At 32.7% G+C, this 17,348-nt stretch overlaps 2 protein-coding genes across 3 annotated transcripts; one reads left to right on the forward strand and one right to left on the reverse strand.

Annotated features, from left to right (window-relative positions):
• The first annotated feature begins 8,885 nt into the window (after nt 1–8,885).
• On the forward strand, nt 8,886–10,070 carry LOC139089611 (speckle-type POZ protein homolog). Its single transcript, XM_070639192.1, has 3 exons — nt 8,886–8,918; nt 8,980–9,267; nt 9,561–10,070. The coding sequence occupies exons 1-3, from the start codon at nt 8,886–8,888 to the stop codon at nt 10,068–10,070; spliced, it is 831 nt and encodes a 276-aa protein (XP_070495293.1).
• A 689-nt stretch (nt 10,071–10,759) lies between these two features.
• On the reverse strand, nt 10,760–16,491 carry LOC139089612 (F-box only protein 28-like). Of its 2 annotated transcripts, XM_070639194.1 has the most exons (5): nt 16,308–16,491; nt 15,358–15,566; nt 13,972–14,098; nt 11,961–12,562; nt 10,762–11,033 (listed from the first exon to the last, which is right to left on the reverse strand). In XM_070639194.1, the coding sequence occupies exons 2-5, from the start codon at nt 15,439–15,441 to the stop codon at nt 10,992–10,994; spliced, it is 855 nt and encodes a 284-aa protein (XP_070495295.1). In that variant the 5' UTR covers nt 15,442–15,566; nt 16,308–16,491; the 3' UTR covers nt 10,762–10,991. The 2 variants fall into 2 exon arrangements, with proteins under 2 accessions (XP_070495294.1, XP_070495295.1); XM_070639193.1 differs by having other exon boundaries at nt 10,760–12,562; nt 16,308–16,490.
• Between the last annotated feature and the right edge of the window lie 857 nt (nt 16,492–17,348).

Below are 17,348 nucleotides of genomic sequence, written 5' to 3' on the forward strand. Positions count from 1 at the left end.
AAAAAAAATTAACGGTCGTTTTTGAGACAGCCACACTCTGATGTAACACTGTTCTTACATCACTTGGGGAGGAGGAATAAGGGAGGAAGGTGAGTGGGGTTATTGTTACGTCTCAAAACATTTATAAACATTTTAATACGGAGAGAGGGGGAAGGGAGAGGAGGGATTTAAATGATCAAAAATTCCATATTTCGGGTTACGGAATAAGTGAACGACCCCTAAAAAAATTATTAAAACTCTTTCTTAAATATGAATAAATTATTTTTACCTTCATCATAAAATTAATAAATTTGAACTTCCCGAGATTAAATTCAACATCAAATTTAAAACAAGCTTAACACACATCACTACTTGATCAATAAAAACGATTGACTGAAGATGAGTTAAGCATCATCAAACCTACACTTATAGTCAATCTAATTTTATAGAGCTATTATATGTAATAGTTGACAGACATGGGATATTCCAGAGAGACTCAAAATCAAAGTTTTTGAGATTTAGGAACCTTATGGTTTATGCATATTATGCTTCTAAGCAGAGCCATATTCAGGGTCTCTCTAAGCCCCCTCCTAAAATTCACTGAAATCAACTGGAAGTTAAAAATTCAATAGAAGGTCAATTCCACTTGACATGACTTCAAACTATGCATTTCTCTATGTTTTACCTCGAGTTCCTTTAAATTTTTTTTAAACTTTTTCTATCAATAATAAAATAAATCTCAAAATTCCTCTCATAAAATTGTTGAATATTCATGGTTCGCTCTCATTCCATCTAATCTCATGCTGTATATGATTTAAATTTCATTACTCAATGTTTTTTGGACACGTGCGAGATTATTTTGATATTTTTGTTATGTATTTTGTAATGTAATGTAATGTTTAGTCTACACATGCCATATATTACATTTATGACGTAGTCAGCATACGATAGGGAATGTTCTCTTATTAAGTTCAAGAAGTTTTGATTCATTTTAATATAAACTCTCAATTTTGATCAGAGTTGCAATCTGTGCGTTGCCTGTAGAAAGACATTGTCTGTGTCTGTCACATGCACTTGTTTTTGCAACTCTGATCAAAAATTGAGGCTAATGTTTGTGTATCAATTGTTATCCATTGATTATGACTAATTTTTAATGTTAGAGGCAGTAATGTCATCAAAGAAGTGGTTCGGATTCTACTATAAACTGTAGGTCTAGGTTTGAGAAAGAGATTTGGTGAATCCTCGCTCGTTAAACTATCAATAGCCATGAAATGCATATAAATGCGCAGCTATGGACCTTAAGGTCTGAAAAGCTAATGTTTATTTTATTTTTTTTTTTAAATTATTCAAGAGAAAATGTCAATGCTGTGACAGAAATACAAGTTTGATACACTGCTCTTGGTAGTAATCCTCAAGTAAAACAGAAATAAGAAGCTTCAAAAGCTACATGGTGCAGAACCGTGATAAACGAGTGTCAGCTTGACGTGCGGCCGAGTCCGGACTGAGAATTTATGCAAACTTGGTGACAGAGCCAGCATCAAAGAGCTACAGAAGCCTTCTGTTGTTGCCTAAGCTCAACATAGGAACATGATTACATTAAGTAAGCAAATGTGAGGACAAAGAATTTGTGCATTTGACAGAGCCAACAAAGTCAGGTAGAAAACATACGAGCATAGGAACAGTAAGGAAATAAGCAATAACTAATTTTTGGAAGGACCATGTAATTATGTTATTAATACTTCCTTTAGTTACACGTGTGGATCATCTAAAAGTGTTACTTCCTATTCTAAACACTTTTTGACCCAAAAGATCACATTTTTCTACTTTAATACATTTTTGGTGTGCCTGATTATTCACAGATAATTTAGAAGAAAAAGTAGAAAGTGATTTTGATACATTTTAGACTTGATAAGGATGAATTTGATTAATTTCGCTAATCAGCAGAAACTAGAAGATTGCCGCTATCGTCATTTTTAGAGTTGTTACTATTTATAAAGTCTGAGCTATTTATTTATAGTATTTTTAAATATAAAAAGTTATGGAAGTAATAATAGTTTTATATTATTTTTAAATACATATTGCAAATAGAGTTAGTTCAAAACAGCAAGCATGCGAATGTAAAATGCGCAAAGAGTAGGCTTGCAATTCTTGGTTGAACTCTAACTGTAACGAAGGTAGGATAAAGCATAAAGTAAGGCACTATGTTAAAATCACAATTTTTTACAATATTTCTATGATTTTGGCAAGGGGAAATTTTTTTAATGTAAATGCAGGTAAATGCCGGTTATTTTTTTTATTTTCCTCCTTTAACATAAAATTAGCAATTTTTAGGTCGCGGCGCAATTCAAGCAAAATTTTTACTTTTATATTGAAAAGGCATGAAGATTTGACATTTTAGCCATTTTATAAGCTTTTCATATTTTTTTTTTGCATTTTTTACTATATGTCAGTATAACATGACATACAGTTTGGTCACTATTAGCATATATTACACCTATTATTTATGTCATTTAGGATTTATTCAACAGATGTAAACAATAGCACAATACGATTAATCGATCCGAAATTCTGCACCAGGTAGGCATGACTCCGGCGGCTTGATGACGAAACTAAACTCTGACAAAACGAATTTAAACCGAATCTGGTATCAAGTCAGATTCATGGTGGTCTTAGGCTGGATTATTGATCGATTAATTGATGTATGGTGTTAAGTACTTACATTTATTTTTATAATTGGTATCCACTTTGTCTCTTTTTTTAATTTTACTAATTTTTCTTGTATTTATGAATAAATAAATTAATTAAAAAAATTATACTTTTAAAAATTACAATTCATCATTTTTTTCCCACCCAATATTTAAACTTTTATTAAAGCTTGCTGGTTTTATTATTTCACAATATTTCACTCGCAAGTCAGATTTTAAATTGATGCAAAAATCTTCCTTAGCCTGTATTTATATACAAGCTATGATCGAATGAAGAAGAATTTTAACAAGAGCAATTTTTAAATAAAAAAACGTATTTGAAAAGACACGAATTACGCTGAAAAATTACGAATTTACACAATTTGCACTGTGACAGAAAACATTAATTTTAAAAGGAACGAATTTGCGACGATTCAATCTATTTAGCTAGACCGTTGGGCACAATTGAACGCTATTATATCCCGGGATATACCGGGACATCCCGATTTCAATCCCTAAAATTTATCGGAACCGGGATTTCGAGAAAGCATAAATTCTATGACAAATAAAGCTTTCAGGTGGACCAGAGATGCCACGACTCCATTTTTGAGGGATCTCTACTGGTATCCTGGAGTCCGTACTCTAATTTTCTGGACCCGGACTTCATTAGAAGTGCTTTTTTGGACCTTTTTCATTCAAGATTCCCAAAATCTTGAAAACTTTGCTGTAGACACCGTTGTCTTAGTTTACTAAGGTTGCCTGAAGTCTCAAATTTGATAAATATCGATGACTAGTCTTGTTTGTTGTCTGACAAAAAATTAATATTAAATTTCTCAGAATTTATATTTTTTAAAGTGCTTAAAACAATCAACATCCCGCTCATACACGTTTTATAAATGACTATTTAGCTTATTACCGGATAAATGTTATATTTTGCTCTGTAGCAGAATTTGAAGTCGACTCAAATTTTGCATGAAGTCGAGTCGAATGAGTCCGGACACCAAAAGTCCCAAAAGTCCGGACTTTGAGAGTCCGGACTCCACTTTAAAGTCCTGCCAACTCTGGAATCTGAGTCATTTCGAGCTCTGAATATCTGGAATTACTTACTTACTTACTGGAACCATGCTCCGACTTGGAGCTTAGGTTGCTACAAAAGGCCTTCCATCTGACTCTGTTGCTGGCTGTATCACAAAGCTTGTACAAATTCTCAGTTTTGACATCTAACTGGCATTCCTTCATTACCGTCCTACGCCATGTTGCTCTTGGAGCTCCTGGATGGCTTTCCCTTGAGGATTACAACTAAGGACAGTATTGCAAGCTTGTGTCTCTGCAATATATGGAATTAAGAAGCAATTAATGAAAAATTCTCAAATTTCATGACTTTTTGATTTAAATTTGAAGTTTTTAGGATTTTTATTTTGAAAATTTTTAATTTTTATGAAAATTTTTAATTTTTTTATAAATTTGCCATTTTTAAGAATTTTTGGATATTAAATATAAAAAATTTCACCATACTTACATTTACGTGACTGGTGTCATTGCCTTTTTAAAAATGGAGTACAAAATGACCCAATTATAATTCACATTTGTGTATCTGTACAGTAATTCTGAAAAGTCATCATTTTATTGCTTCGATATAAACGACATCACATGATATTTTTATTTAGACAAATTTAGAATTTTATTGTTATGTCCATAAAAATTTGAATAATTTAATGAATTTTCTAATTTTTTTATATTGACTAATTCAAAACGAAGGTTTCGAAGGATAGAGATGTCTTCAGACATTCCCTACGTGCGGCAATGGGCCCTCGTGCGCCCCAGCGAAGGAAGTAAGTAGTAAGTAATTTTAAACGTGCAAATCATGGATCCATCATCATGCATGTTGCCTTATCTCAATCAAATTATTCACCGTTCATTAACGTAAATTTAAAAATATTAATTAATGAAAAATGTGGACAAGATAAGAGTTTAATTCATTAATTGTATGTAAAGTTGATCCCAAGCTGAGACAATTTTGCAAATCATAATCAGTACTCAATATAATACTTTTCATCGCTAATTAAACACAATAAATACTTTTAAATAATACAAAAAACCCAATGCGGATATGACTGATCATCGGAAGTTTCATAGAGAAGTCTAGCTTCCCACATGGGTTCTCAGCAGTGATGTACAAATTGTTTTGTTCTACACATTGGTGTTTCGAATTGAATTAAACCGCATACAGCATACGCTTCATGGAAGGAATTTTATTTATTTTTTTGCCTTTGGCTTTTCATTTGCTATTATGCATTACTGCTACCCAATTGTGCTAAATGAATCGGAGTCATGGAATATGGAATATGGCACTTTAAGACGAACAAGAATTTGGCAGAGCTTGAAATCGACTCGGATTATTTTTGAAACCTGGTCGATTAAAGTCGACTTTTCATTACAAAATCTAAGAAGACATCGAGCTCTGAGATTTGAAGTATTTAAGAGAAGAGTTCTGAGACTAATTCAGGGAAGTTGATATCGTTAAAATAATTAAGATGAACAGGACTCCGTTGGACAAGACATGTTATCAGGAGACATGTAGAAGCTCCATAGAAGCTTTTAAAAATGGGAAAAATAAAAAAGTATTTCCTTATTCTTGTCAGTATTGTGCCTGTATTTAAAAAACAATTTATAAATTCTCTCATAGACTGCCTTTTTTTGGCTACCCATCTAATCTTATCGTTCATCTAGAGCTGCAGTTTTCAATTTCAAATATTGTAGACTAAAATCATGATTATATGAGATGTGATTATATTTATTTCGACATCAGCAGTTTGACAATTAGTCGGATTAATAGGAATTAAAAGGAAAATTTCCTGAAAAGCTTTAATTTTTGTGACATTATTTTTGAATTTCGTCATTATTTCATTCGATAATAGTCACAACAATGTCGGTGATTAAAGCTTAAAACATTGACCAATCGTGTAAGTTCTGCTTCTATCGTCTGATTTTTAATATGAATTTCAGTTACAATATTTTAAAGGAATTTCCTGTTTTTCATATAAAACATGTTATTTTTCCGAGTAGTTGAATTTCATCAAATTGTAAAATTAATATTTTTTGATATCAGGCTTCAATTGGGATTGGTTGGTTTGAAATTATAGTCCATAACTCATTTTGAGAGTAATTTCACGACGCTGCTAAGTGAATGGCAGTTAGACATGACTTCGGAGTCTAAATTTTCAACAAATGTGCCTAATTGATCGGATTTAAATCAAATATGACATCAAATCAGTGATAAAAATAGTAAAAGTTGTGAAATCAAGTGGTAAAAAGCTCGTGGTAGATCAAAAAACTTCTGAAAAGAAGTTATCGATATTGTATTTGGTATTGGTAATTGGCAGACGGAAGCCAGAGATAGAGCCAGCTTTAGGAGACATCTGAAAGAGGTCATGGATCATAATTGATCTGTCTAGCCAGCGAAATAAGTGAGTAAAAGATTAAGTAAGTATGACATAAAATCAGGCTTCCGGCGGTAAGGGGCTGGATTTTTGATGGAATAACCGAATTGTGCTATAATGATTTATGTTATACAGTTGCACAGATTCAAAAACGCAAGCCATTCAATTTGAAAATTTGCATGAATCATGAATTTAAATATTAAAAATATGTCAAGTTCTTACTCGACAAAATTAAGGAAAAAAATATCCCGATTTTTATCGAAAATTTTACGATTTTTTTGTACCTTAATCATAATTTGCACAAATTTACATACTCAAATTCAATTGTTTCTTCTAAAATGTCACAAATCTTTAATTATTTTAAAAATTCAATTTTTGCTAGTAATGTCTTTATCGTTATCAGCTTAAGAAGCACTAAAATAAGACTAATGAAGTGCTTTAAGGTAACCGACGTTTTTATAGTGCAAAACTTGTTGATCTAGTTGTGATGAATTATTTTTGATTTGGTTTGTAAAGTTAAAAGGTACAAAAAAATCGTAAAATTTTCGATAAAAATCGGGAATTTTGTAAGTTTGACACTCTAAACGTTCTTTTAAACGGAACCTTGATGGAGCCTTTATGACCAAAATACACGCAAACTCAAATAAAATAAAATTGTTGAAAGTCTTCTTATTATTAATCGTGATTCTTAAGCGCATTTTTGCATAGTGATCAGTATTTAGTTATTCAAATGTGAGTTCAATAAGATTCAACTAAGGAAAGAAGTTAATGATTCCTTCCAAAAACCAACACCAGACCGATGTGGCTCTGACGGATATCACGGATATAAACCGGATTAAGAGCATTGTCTTAATTTAATTTTTGATCCTCAATGATTATGTTTCTTGACACAATAAAATCGCCGTAAAGACGGTAAATGTACACTTTAGGGTGGGCCAATATATTAATTTTCATATGTTCCAAAATCACTCCAAAAGCACTTAATATAACGTTTAAGTTTATAAGTTTAGCCGTAAAGACTTGATAGTAATTTAATTAAACAGAAGTGAATTTACAGCTTTCCCTAATTCCTTATGCATCCTTTTATGAAGAATTCTGTCAATATTCGATAATTCTAGAGTGAAATCATGAACACATACAATCGGTCATTCTATCGAAGCCACATCGAATACACGATGAAGAACTTTTCGAAACCAAACATAAAAAATGTCAACAATGCAAGCTTTTGTGTCAAGGTCAAACCATTTTCCGAATTATTGGTGAGTTTTGAAATTATTTTTAATTTTTGTTAAGAATTTAATTAAATAACCTTAAAATTCAGCTTTTCAACCTCAAAAGTCAAGAATATAACCTTAAAATTCTGCTACAGAACTTCAAAATTCAGCTGTATAACCTCAAATTTTAGTCAAATAACCTCAAAATTCCATAACTTAACCTCAAATTATTTATTTCATTACATTTTTTCATCACACAGGAATTCAAGTTCGTAGCCCGTCCAAAGATCATCAATGGTCTCAAAACATATGATATTGGAGTCATGATCTTCAGCAACATCCTCACCATAGTCAAGCATGTTAACTTTTTGGCTAAAATCTCAATTATTCAATCGAATGGAAGTTTACACCATTGTGCTGATGCTACCCTACAGCATTTGGTTGACAAATCCGAAAATAAGAAAGTTTGGAGATCAATTATCTGTGCCGATGACATTTTTGCTGATAAAACTAAGTTTTTGAGCAAAAATTCACTAAAAATTCATATTGCGGTGAGTTGAGCTACATACAATTAAATTTAAGTTACATAACCTCAAAATTCAATAACTTAACTTTAAAATTAAGCTCCATAACCTCAAAATTAAGTTAAATAACCTCAAAAGTATGCTAGAAGAATGCTAGAAGAATTTAAAGACAAAATGTGAATTAAATTTTAAGAATTTTGATAATTAGAATTGTGATGACGTCGAGGAAAATACAGACACGCAAAAAAACACACTAGTAATTTGGAGGAGTTATGGTTGATTTTTTACACTTTTAATTAATATTAAAACCGAATTGAATTCTAGATCTGCCACTAAAGAAATGGATCACATTTCATGGGATTCATCAAGCATTTTTTAGCGATAGAACCAGCTTCAGACGCCAACTGAGGGAGGCCATGGATCACTCTTGATCTATACGGCCATCGACGTAAGTTAGTAAGTAAGTCTTCAAAATGATCAATTTACTTACAAATAACTCAAAACAAAAGTCTAGAAGCAATAAAATGAATTTATCTGCATGCCATTCTATTTATTTTAACTTAATTTGCATAAAAGTTTATGATCCTCTAACAGGCATTCATTCATTGTACAGATAGACCGCTACTATACCTTAAAGCGGTCTCTTTGCCTGTTAGTGATCACCACATGCTGATGATTTTGTTTATTTTTAATGAATTTTATGGCCTATTTAGGCATATTGCATCAAAGGAAGAAGATTCCTGAATAAACATGCAATATTTCCTATATTTTGTGAATTAGAATATTTGGATCAGTTGTAGTTCATCCTTTGGTGATAACAGTTCAGTTTAGTGCTCTTGTGAGATTGTGGAATAAAATAAAAAAGTTCAAATTTTGTAAAATTGACAAATTTTATAGAAAAGATCCAAAAATCCTAATTCAATCCTCGAATACCAGTAAATAATCATGAGTTCAAGAAACCTTTCATATTATCGTCACCGCCTGCAATGTACAATTAAGAATTTTACAAGACAAACATATTTTGACATCAAAAATGTGAATATAATGATTAATGATGCACCATTCTCAGATAAATTGGTAAGTCTTCAAAATTCCAACTCTCCATAAAATTAATTCCAAATTTTCCATCCATCCACAGCTATTCAAATTCAATTCTCGTCCTGAATACACCAACAGAACTAGAATTTATGAACTTGGTGTTGTGATTTACACAAATCACTTAAAAACCACCCGAAAGTCAAGCTTTACTGCTAAATTTTATATTGTTTTGTCGAACGGAAGCTTGCATTATTGTTGTGATGCTGATGCAAGGCATTTAAATGATAAGCTATCAAGTGAAATTTGGCGATCAATTGTTAAAATTGAGGACATTTTTGCGGATGAAAGGAAATTTTTGTGGAAGGATACGTTGAAGATTCACATTGAGGTGAGTATGGGAAATGTCGGTGAAATGGGATCAGTGACTTGAATGGTAGGGCGTTGGTCTTACGTGCCATAGATCCTGGGAGATTCAAGGATCATTTAGGACAAATATTGTCAGGATTTTTGACTAAATCCTTAAAATTCCGTTAATTTCAATTCAAATTAGTGAATCAGCCTAAGAACAGAGTTGGCAGGACCCCAGGAGTTGGAAGCGCCTCCTCAGAAGTCCGGACTCCAAAGTCCTGCAAACTCTGCTTAAGAATTACATTACCTAATCCAGTATATCCTCAATTTTAGCTTCAAATGACGAACAATACCGATCCCTTGAGATCCACAAACTATCCAGCACTCAGGAACTACGAAAATCTCGTCAACAATACACAATTTAGTGACTTTAAGATTACATGCTCAGATGGAATCACAATACATGCTCACAAGTGCATCTTAATGACGTACAGTAATAAAGGATCCACAAATGTTCAGCCATACCAGTACTTCCGTTCAATGATTGAAAGTCAAATGAATGAAGGACAAAGTGGCGTCATGAAAGTTACAGACGTAAACTCAACAATCATGTTGGAACTGATGAGATTCATTTATGCTGGTAAAGTTAATCAATTGTATGAGAATGCAAGTGAATTGCTGATTGTAGCTGATAAATATGGCATAATAGAGTTAAAGAGAGTTTGTGTTGAGGCATTGGAGCAGCAATTGACTGAGAATAATGTTGTGGAACTCCTCAAGTTTACGTATGTCTTGGATATACTTAAATTGCGGGAAAATTGCATCGACTTTATTAAATTGTAAGTTTTAAATTTAAATTATCTTTTTGTAGCTTTCTTTGTACAGGATGGATTCGGAGATAGCAAGTTGTAAGCCTGCTATACCTAGCAGCTTCGGTCAACTTCGGAGTCAGACTTCAGCTTCCCCAATCCTCATTTTAATTTAAATTAATGAAATTTTAAATTTAATTAAATTGATTAATTTTAGTAACTTGAAGGAGATCAGCAAAAGAAGCGATTACAAGGAACTGCCATCCAATATTCTACGTGACATGATTGATTCCATGTTTGGTGGACATACAAAGCATGAATTTGATTTTATGTTGCCATACATACAACATAGAATTGATGAACATCCTTTTTTTCGCGGCGCAGCTTGATGGTGAGACTCGCCAGGGAGGGGCGTTGGAGACACGGACCCCCCACTATTTACCCCATCCCCCACCCTTCCCTTAAGAATTTTAAATCGTAAATTTTTTAACGGTTTTTTTTAGTTTTTAAATTTTTAAAAAAATAGCTTTTTTAAAAAAATTTAATAAAATTCTTCTGACTATTCCCTTGTCAAGGCACACAGGTTGCTTACCACTGGTCTAGAACAATGTCATGTCCCATAATTAATTCCTGCAATTCAATTTAATTCTATTAAAAAATCCATTTTATTTTCTAATTTTTAAATTTTATTTTAATTTCAATTTTTACACCAAATCTGAAATAAAAATTCAACATTTTTTTTGTTCTAAATTTTTATATTTCTTAAGCTTTATTAAATTCTCTTTTAAAATTAAAGAATCATGTTAAAAATTTGCTTGCTTTTTAAATTTGTTGCTTTAGATTTTTGCCAATGGTTTTTTTTTTGGTCGAATTATTTAATTAAATTTAATTCTTGATGATTCGGCTGGTTTTGATTACTTTATTTGATCTTTTTCTATTGCGTCGTCTGCTTTTCTTAGGGGTCAATTGCTAATGATGTCAATCTTTTGAAACATTTCTTTAAAAAAAAGGGAAATTTGGATATTTAATGATTTTTAAAAATTGCTAACTATCTAAGATTTAAAGGTTTTTTATATGAAATTTATAAAATAAGGGGCATATCAAGGGGTGGAAGTGGGGACGAGGGGGTTGGAAGATCAACCTTTGTTTTCATTTTTTCACAAAATTTTCACTTTTGCTAGAGATTTCTTGAATAAAACCCGTAAAGGAACCAAGTTTTAATACAGATCAAGGCGTATTTTGGGGGAGGGGTTGAAGTGGGGGTCAAACCCCACAGTCCCTCTCCCCTTTTTGAACTCAATTCTTCAATTTGCTAGAGTTTTCTAAACAAAAATCCCCAAAGTTCCAATCAAGTTTTAATTCATCCTGGTTTGACGTATTCAGGAAGGAGGGGTTATTGAGGGGTTCTATCCTCTCCCTTTCCTTACCTCCCCTCCCTATCCCAACTTTTTCAGATAAAATTCTTTAATTTGCTGAAGATTTTTAGACAAAAATCCAAAAAACCCAAACAAAACAAAATTAAAATACAGAACTGGGCTCAATAAGGGAGGAAGTCATGAAATTGGGGTCGAACCCCACCCTCCCTCACCCAGTCTTCAAGACAAAAAACCAAATAACCCAAATATTCCCATCGAAATTCCAAAAAAGTTTCAAAGTTTCCCTCAAAATATTTCAAGTTACTGGAATACGGACCAATAAGACTTATAAGATGGACATCATTAACAAATAATCCCCTAAAGTCATTCACCATTTTCAGGACAAAAATCCTTCGTTTTTATTCAAAATTTTTCTTAATTTAAATTTTAAATCAATCTCAAAATTCCTTCACAACCTGTCCACAACCAACAACCCCACCACATCATGATGTGCTTGCCTTCTTTGCCTTAAATTTCTTGATACTTTCACTCATTTCACGATTTTTTACCTCAGACTCGTCCAAACGTCGCTTTAATGAATTCATTGATGTCTTTTGATCCCTCAAAAATTTCATCATTTTATAAATTTGCTTTGATTGTGTCTTAATGACTTTAGACTGCTTCTTATACAGCGACACTAATGTTGACATTTTTGACTTTTTTCGGGCTGTTCTGGTGTATATTGGGAAGTCTTTAACTGGCGTTGATGTTGATGGCGTCGATATTGATGAACATGATGTGTTCCTGGACATTGAAAAAAGTGGATCGAGTGAGGCTCTTGGAAACATGTCAAAAACTGATGGAACTGACGATAATGGCTCAATACGATTCTTTCTCAAATCAACGGCAATTTTCTCATCAAAATGCTCAATTGCCATTGATGAAATGTCACGTAGTTCCTGGAGAATTTCATGAGCACGCAAGTTCCTAATCTGTTGATCGTTGCTGTTTGAAATTGATCGAATAATTCTGTAACACTCATCGATAATTTTGCCAGGTATAAAGCATGCTGTTCCGTTTTGCATGTGTTTCTGGTATGTCATGGACAGCATTGACAGACGTGTTTCTATGCATGTGAGAACGTCTGAATGTTTAGCTAGGTAATGGTTTCCTGTGGATGAAATTAAAGTTGAGATTAATTAATTTTAGAGGATTCTTGACTTGGAGTTTTTTGGAGATATTCTTTTAAGTGGACACCCTCCGATAATGGGTTCGAGGTCCGGCAGGAGAAATTGTGGTTCAAAAAGTCGATTGGTGGCATAACGTAACAAGTGAACGGATTCTTATCTGTAAATTCTAAATCGGTAAATTGATCAGAATTCCAATCCCATGCCGACAAAACTCTGACATTGAGTAAAAGCCAGATTAAATCCAAAATTAGGCCAAATCAGATTCACGCCGACCTGATGTACTGTTGTTGTTTTTTGGATCGATTAACCAATTTGTGCTATTCAGGTGCAAATTTAAATATGCCAAAATTTGTTATGTCCATCAATTCCAAAAATATTTTTAGAATTTAAGAATTAAAGCACTAGCTAATCTAGCTAACTATCGTTCGTCGTTATTTATCCAGGAATGTATTTATTTCATGTGTTATTATGACACACAACAAAATAACAAAAGACGCAATTTTTCACTAAAAGCTGACGAAATATTTGAAGGAATTTACTATTTCCTGTTCTAATTGTAAACATTTTTTATTTTATTACATTTTTATAATTTTACGTCGACAATGGTTTTTCCAGATGGGCCAGTTCACTGATTGTGTAACGGAAATTTGACGGAAGGTCTAATTACATCCTCATGTCCTTGCAAATGGTTTATGATGCATAAACCTACAAACAGTAGTTCTAAAGAGTGTAAGGGAACATTATGAAGTTATGTACATAACTTAAAGCTTGAAGAGGAATCGGATGAAAGAGGGAAGAATTTTGTTACAAAATCACAAAACTTTAGTTCATGAATTTGTAAAAAAGCATTACAGACGGGGTCAACAAACGATATTTTCATACGATACGTATTCCTCCAAACGTTCCTTAATAGACACTTAATCACAGTGCATTAGACTCTTCATGCATTATATTAAATTGTGTTCTGTATTTCATAGTATTTCAAATTACAAAACCACAGATGCATTTAAATAATAGCTGAATATACAGAATTATACTTCAATAATCATCCTTGACCTGCTCAACATATTTCAACCAATCATTTCCATTCTCATGTCTGATGAAAAGACGTTTAAATCATAATAGGAATTCCTCAATGAAATGGAAATGCCTCACATGTCTCATTTTTTCCCGTTGATTTTGCATAATTGAGAGTAATTTATAGATTGTCAGGGAATTCCCAATTAAATAAGATTGATAATAAAATCAGAATTGTGTATTAAAATTTCACCATTCGCTGGAAGGTGTAGGCATGGGTTAATACCCTGAGCTTAATGTTCTCACACGAGACACAAAATTTCACCACTGGAATAATAAAAAAGCTATAAAATCAAATGAAAATTGTACTCACTTCGCTCAGATTCTCGTCTGGGTAGCATTGCCTTAATTCTCTTCATGTGCTTTGAGTGATAACTGAGAAGTTTGTAGAAGCCATGATTGAGTGCTTGTTTGTTGATCTCGTTGAATTTACGACAAACCTGGGAAGTAGGAAGTAGAATAGAATTTGTAAAATTTAGTAAATTAGATTAAAATTCTAACTAATTTAATCTGTGTGCCGCAGCACACCGGTTGTGCGGCACACTAGTGGGTCGACAAAATTTTTTGAAAATTTCATGAGCTGTGTACCGTGTGCTGTTTTGGTCAAGGCTTACGATCAAAATGTGCCAGAAAAGAGAACACAAGGCGATTAGTCGATCCAAAATCTGTCTCCAGACCGGTGTGACTCTGACTTGATGTCAGTTTCTACTCAAATTCGGCGTGACTCTGCCGAAGTGGATTTAAATCAAATCTTGTCCATACTCAGAGTCACTTTGTTTAAGAGCATGCTTTTGGATCGATTAAGTGATTAGAGATAATCCGTAACAGGCAAATAGCATGAAGTCACGGTACAAAAAGACTACTACGAGTAGGGGTTTCAATCCCGGGATCCCGCATCCCGAAATTGAGATTTTGTCCGGGGATTAAAATCCCTAACTACGACACCTAAAAGCTCTTTGTCTGTTAGGAAATATTGTTGAAGCAATTAATTATTATTTTAATGAAGCATATTTACCGTAGCTTGAGGTCGACTCAGATTTTGTACGACAAAGTTGACATGAGTATTTGCAATATCTACAGTATTTCTATATAAGTGCTTGTCAAATATTAGCTTTAGAATGTTTATGATGCTTTAATGATAACTAAATCAGTAAAAAATCTGGAATTCTCCAGAAAGACATTGTATTGGAGCAGTGGATGAGGCAAGTTGTGGTTTAAAATGTATTCGAATAGATTACTTAAATTTTGGGTATTATTTCATGAAAAATTCTATACAATTAAACAAGTTTATCCTAAAAAAGGAAGAGTCGTCCCCACTGAATATTTCCCTGCTTTAAAGGGGGAATAGGGAATATCAAACCCGAGATAGGATTGTATGTAATCATAGAGCTCAAGATTAAAAACCCTACATCAAGAAAAACCAATGAAGGAAGGATTTCTGTCAGTTCCTTTACAAATCCAACTTCACCGACCTCAAACTGACTAAATGCTTAATTTTTCTATCACCATTTCCCAAATTCGCAACTTCATTTAATTTATTTTTCAATTAATAGCTGATAAATTAGTTTTTGTCACAATATTTACAACTTTTTAATGACGAAGTGCAAATTTCACAATTCTGATTTTCAATTACAGCATATTGTTTATTATTTAAAGCTTAACACTTCAATAGCAAAAAAATATGACACTTATTACTTACAAGTCTTGACTTTGCAATGTCATCATATGATAGATAAGAGAGTATAATTTCAAATACACAGTCTGGAAGCGACAAAATGTTCATTCTGGAGATCTTTTTTTGATGATTTTTGGGTTTATTTGCAATATTTTGAGTTGGTATTTGTGACCTTACGACCTGTTGATTCACTTGTTGAGTAACTTTTTGGGTTTTGGCGCGGTTTGATGGTTCTGGAAGAGATAAAGTTAGGGAATTGATGAGATTTGGAGAATTGAGCAGCTGAAATTATGGCTGAATCTCAAAATTTAATCGATATTAAAAACGGAAATGACTTGAATCTTTCTGGATCTTGCTTTAGTGTTAGCGAGATGTCTTTGACCGCACTGGATCTAGGTCGAAAGTGATTGATCTTATGAGATTTGTTTTAGAAGTGATGAGCTAACTTAGTGAATTGAGAAAAACAAGATCCAGTAGAATCCAAGTCACTTGCACGGACTAAAATCAAGGTCCAATAAGGTCCAAATTACTTTCCCGATTAAATAACAAGATCCAGTAAGGTCAAAGTGACTTCCTCGAACTAAAACCATGATCCAGTAGAGTCTTAGTAACTTTTATGAACTAGAAACAAGATCCAGTAATGTCAAAGTCAATGAAATTTACTCCAAGTAATCTTCCCCCTGCTTTTATTTAAAAACTTCAAAATAAACACAAATTTTCTAGCATTTTTTCACAGTCATAAACATCCACAACAATCTATCCTTGATGCTATTTCAATCAATTCTTTTTATTCACAAAATTGCACTTTAAATCTACATTTCCTTAATATTTTCATCATTACATCCACAAAACTATTCAAATTTTCCACAAATTCACAAATTTTCACTCAAAATCATTGATTTATTTTCAATTTTCAAGCCAATCTGTCTATCCAACCTTCACATAACATTTTAATTTTATTCAAAAATACTCACAAATAAATTCAATTTTTCACAGCTTTTCATTTAATTTTCCATTAAATTCTTTAAATTTTCCGACTTTTCTCAATAATCTTTCGTCAATTGCACGTTAATTAACCAAAATATTCACAAAAAATTAAATTGAAAACTAAAATATTCGCGATATAAACAATAAAGAACTTTCTCGACTCGAAGCTAACTTCACGTTGGATGCGAAACTTTCGCATCAGTTTTTTTTTGGAATCTCTTTTTGTTTACAAACAAAGGAAAATTTAGAAAATTTTTAGAATTTTTTTATTTTTAATTAATTAATTAATTAAAATGCATCAGAGATGGAAAAACTTCCGCAGGAACTGATTCTTGAGATTTTCGAGCACCTTGAAGTCACGGATTTAATTAATTTATCAAAAATCAACAGTAGATTTAAGGATATAATCCGTAGTTCCCCGCGAAAATGGAAATTCAATTTGATATTCGACAAAAAAGGTAAAATTGAATCGGAACGGACAACAAGACTCGGACAATTGACAGTCAAGCATTTCAGTCCGCGTGCACATCAGCCAGCATTGCAGATCTGTGGATCCAATATTACCAGCATCTCATTTACTGGAAGTGTTGTGACATTTCCATTTGCTGGTACGGAAATCAAGTTTCCAGACATTGCAATGATCCTCATCATCTGTCACAATCTACAGCATGTAAAGTTTGAGAATCTTGTTGTATGGCCAGAAGTCATTAAGCATCGACCCAAAAATACTGGATTACACGTGGAAATGATTGAAAGTTCATCATGTATACTCGATTTGTTCCTGAATTGTCGTGTCTCAGCACTTTGGATAACATCAAAGGATGGCGAATATGGAACTGGAATTCGTGGCTTCCTAAGATCACAGCCATATTTAAAGACAATCCTATGTCAAGGACAAAAGGTTTTGGATCTATTTTATGCGATGGGCAACAGCTATTGTGAAAATTATGAAGCACTTCCATTTCAACTTAAAATTCTATCAATGAGAGATGTTTACTTTAAACCATATTATATGAACATCCTTATGC

Source organism: Chironomus tepperi, unplaced genomic scaffold, assembly GCF_022539635.2.
Source record: "Chironomus tepperi strain 1889 unplaced genomic scaffold, CSIRO-AGI_Ctep_v1 contig_179, whole genome shotgun sequence".
NCBI lineage: Eukaryota > Metazoa > Arthropoda > Insecta > Diptera > Chironomidae > Chironomus > Chironomus tepperi.

Bases quoted from the DNA above. Each gene is read 5' to 3' on its own strand.
- LOC139089612 (XM_070639193.1), bottom strand. From the start codon at position 15,441: ATGAACATTTTGTCGCTTCCAGACTGTGTATTTGAAATTATACTCTCT. The intron at 14,099-15,357 runs GTAAGTAATAAG...CCTACTTCCCAG, and splicing joins ACATTGCAAAGTCAAGACTT to GTTTGTCGTAAATTCAACGA. The intron at 12,563-13,971 runs GTGAGTACAATT...TTTCATCCACAG, and splicing joins CAGACGAGAATCTGAGCGAA to GAAACCATTACCTAGCTAAA.
- LOC139089611 (XM_070639192.1), top strand. From the start codon at position 8,886: ATGATTAATGATGCACCATTCTCAGATAAATTG. The intron at 8,919-8,979 runs GTAAGTCTTCAA...ATCCATCCACAG, and splicing joins CACCATTCTCAGATAAATTG to CTATTCAAATTCAATTCTCG. The intron at 9,268-9,560 runs GTGAGTATGGGA...CCTCAATTTTAG, and splicing joins CGTTGAAGATTCACATTGAG to CTTCAAATGACGAACAATAC.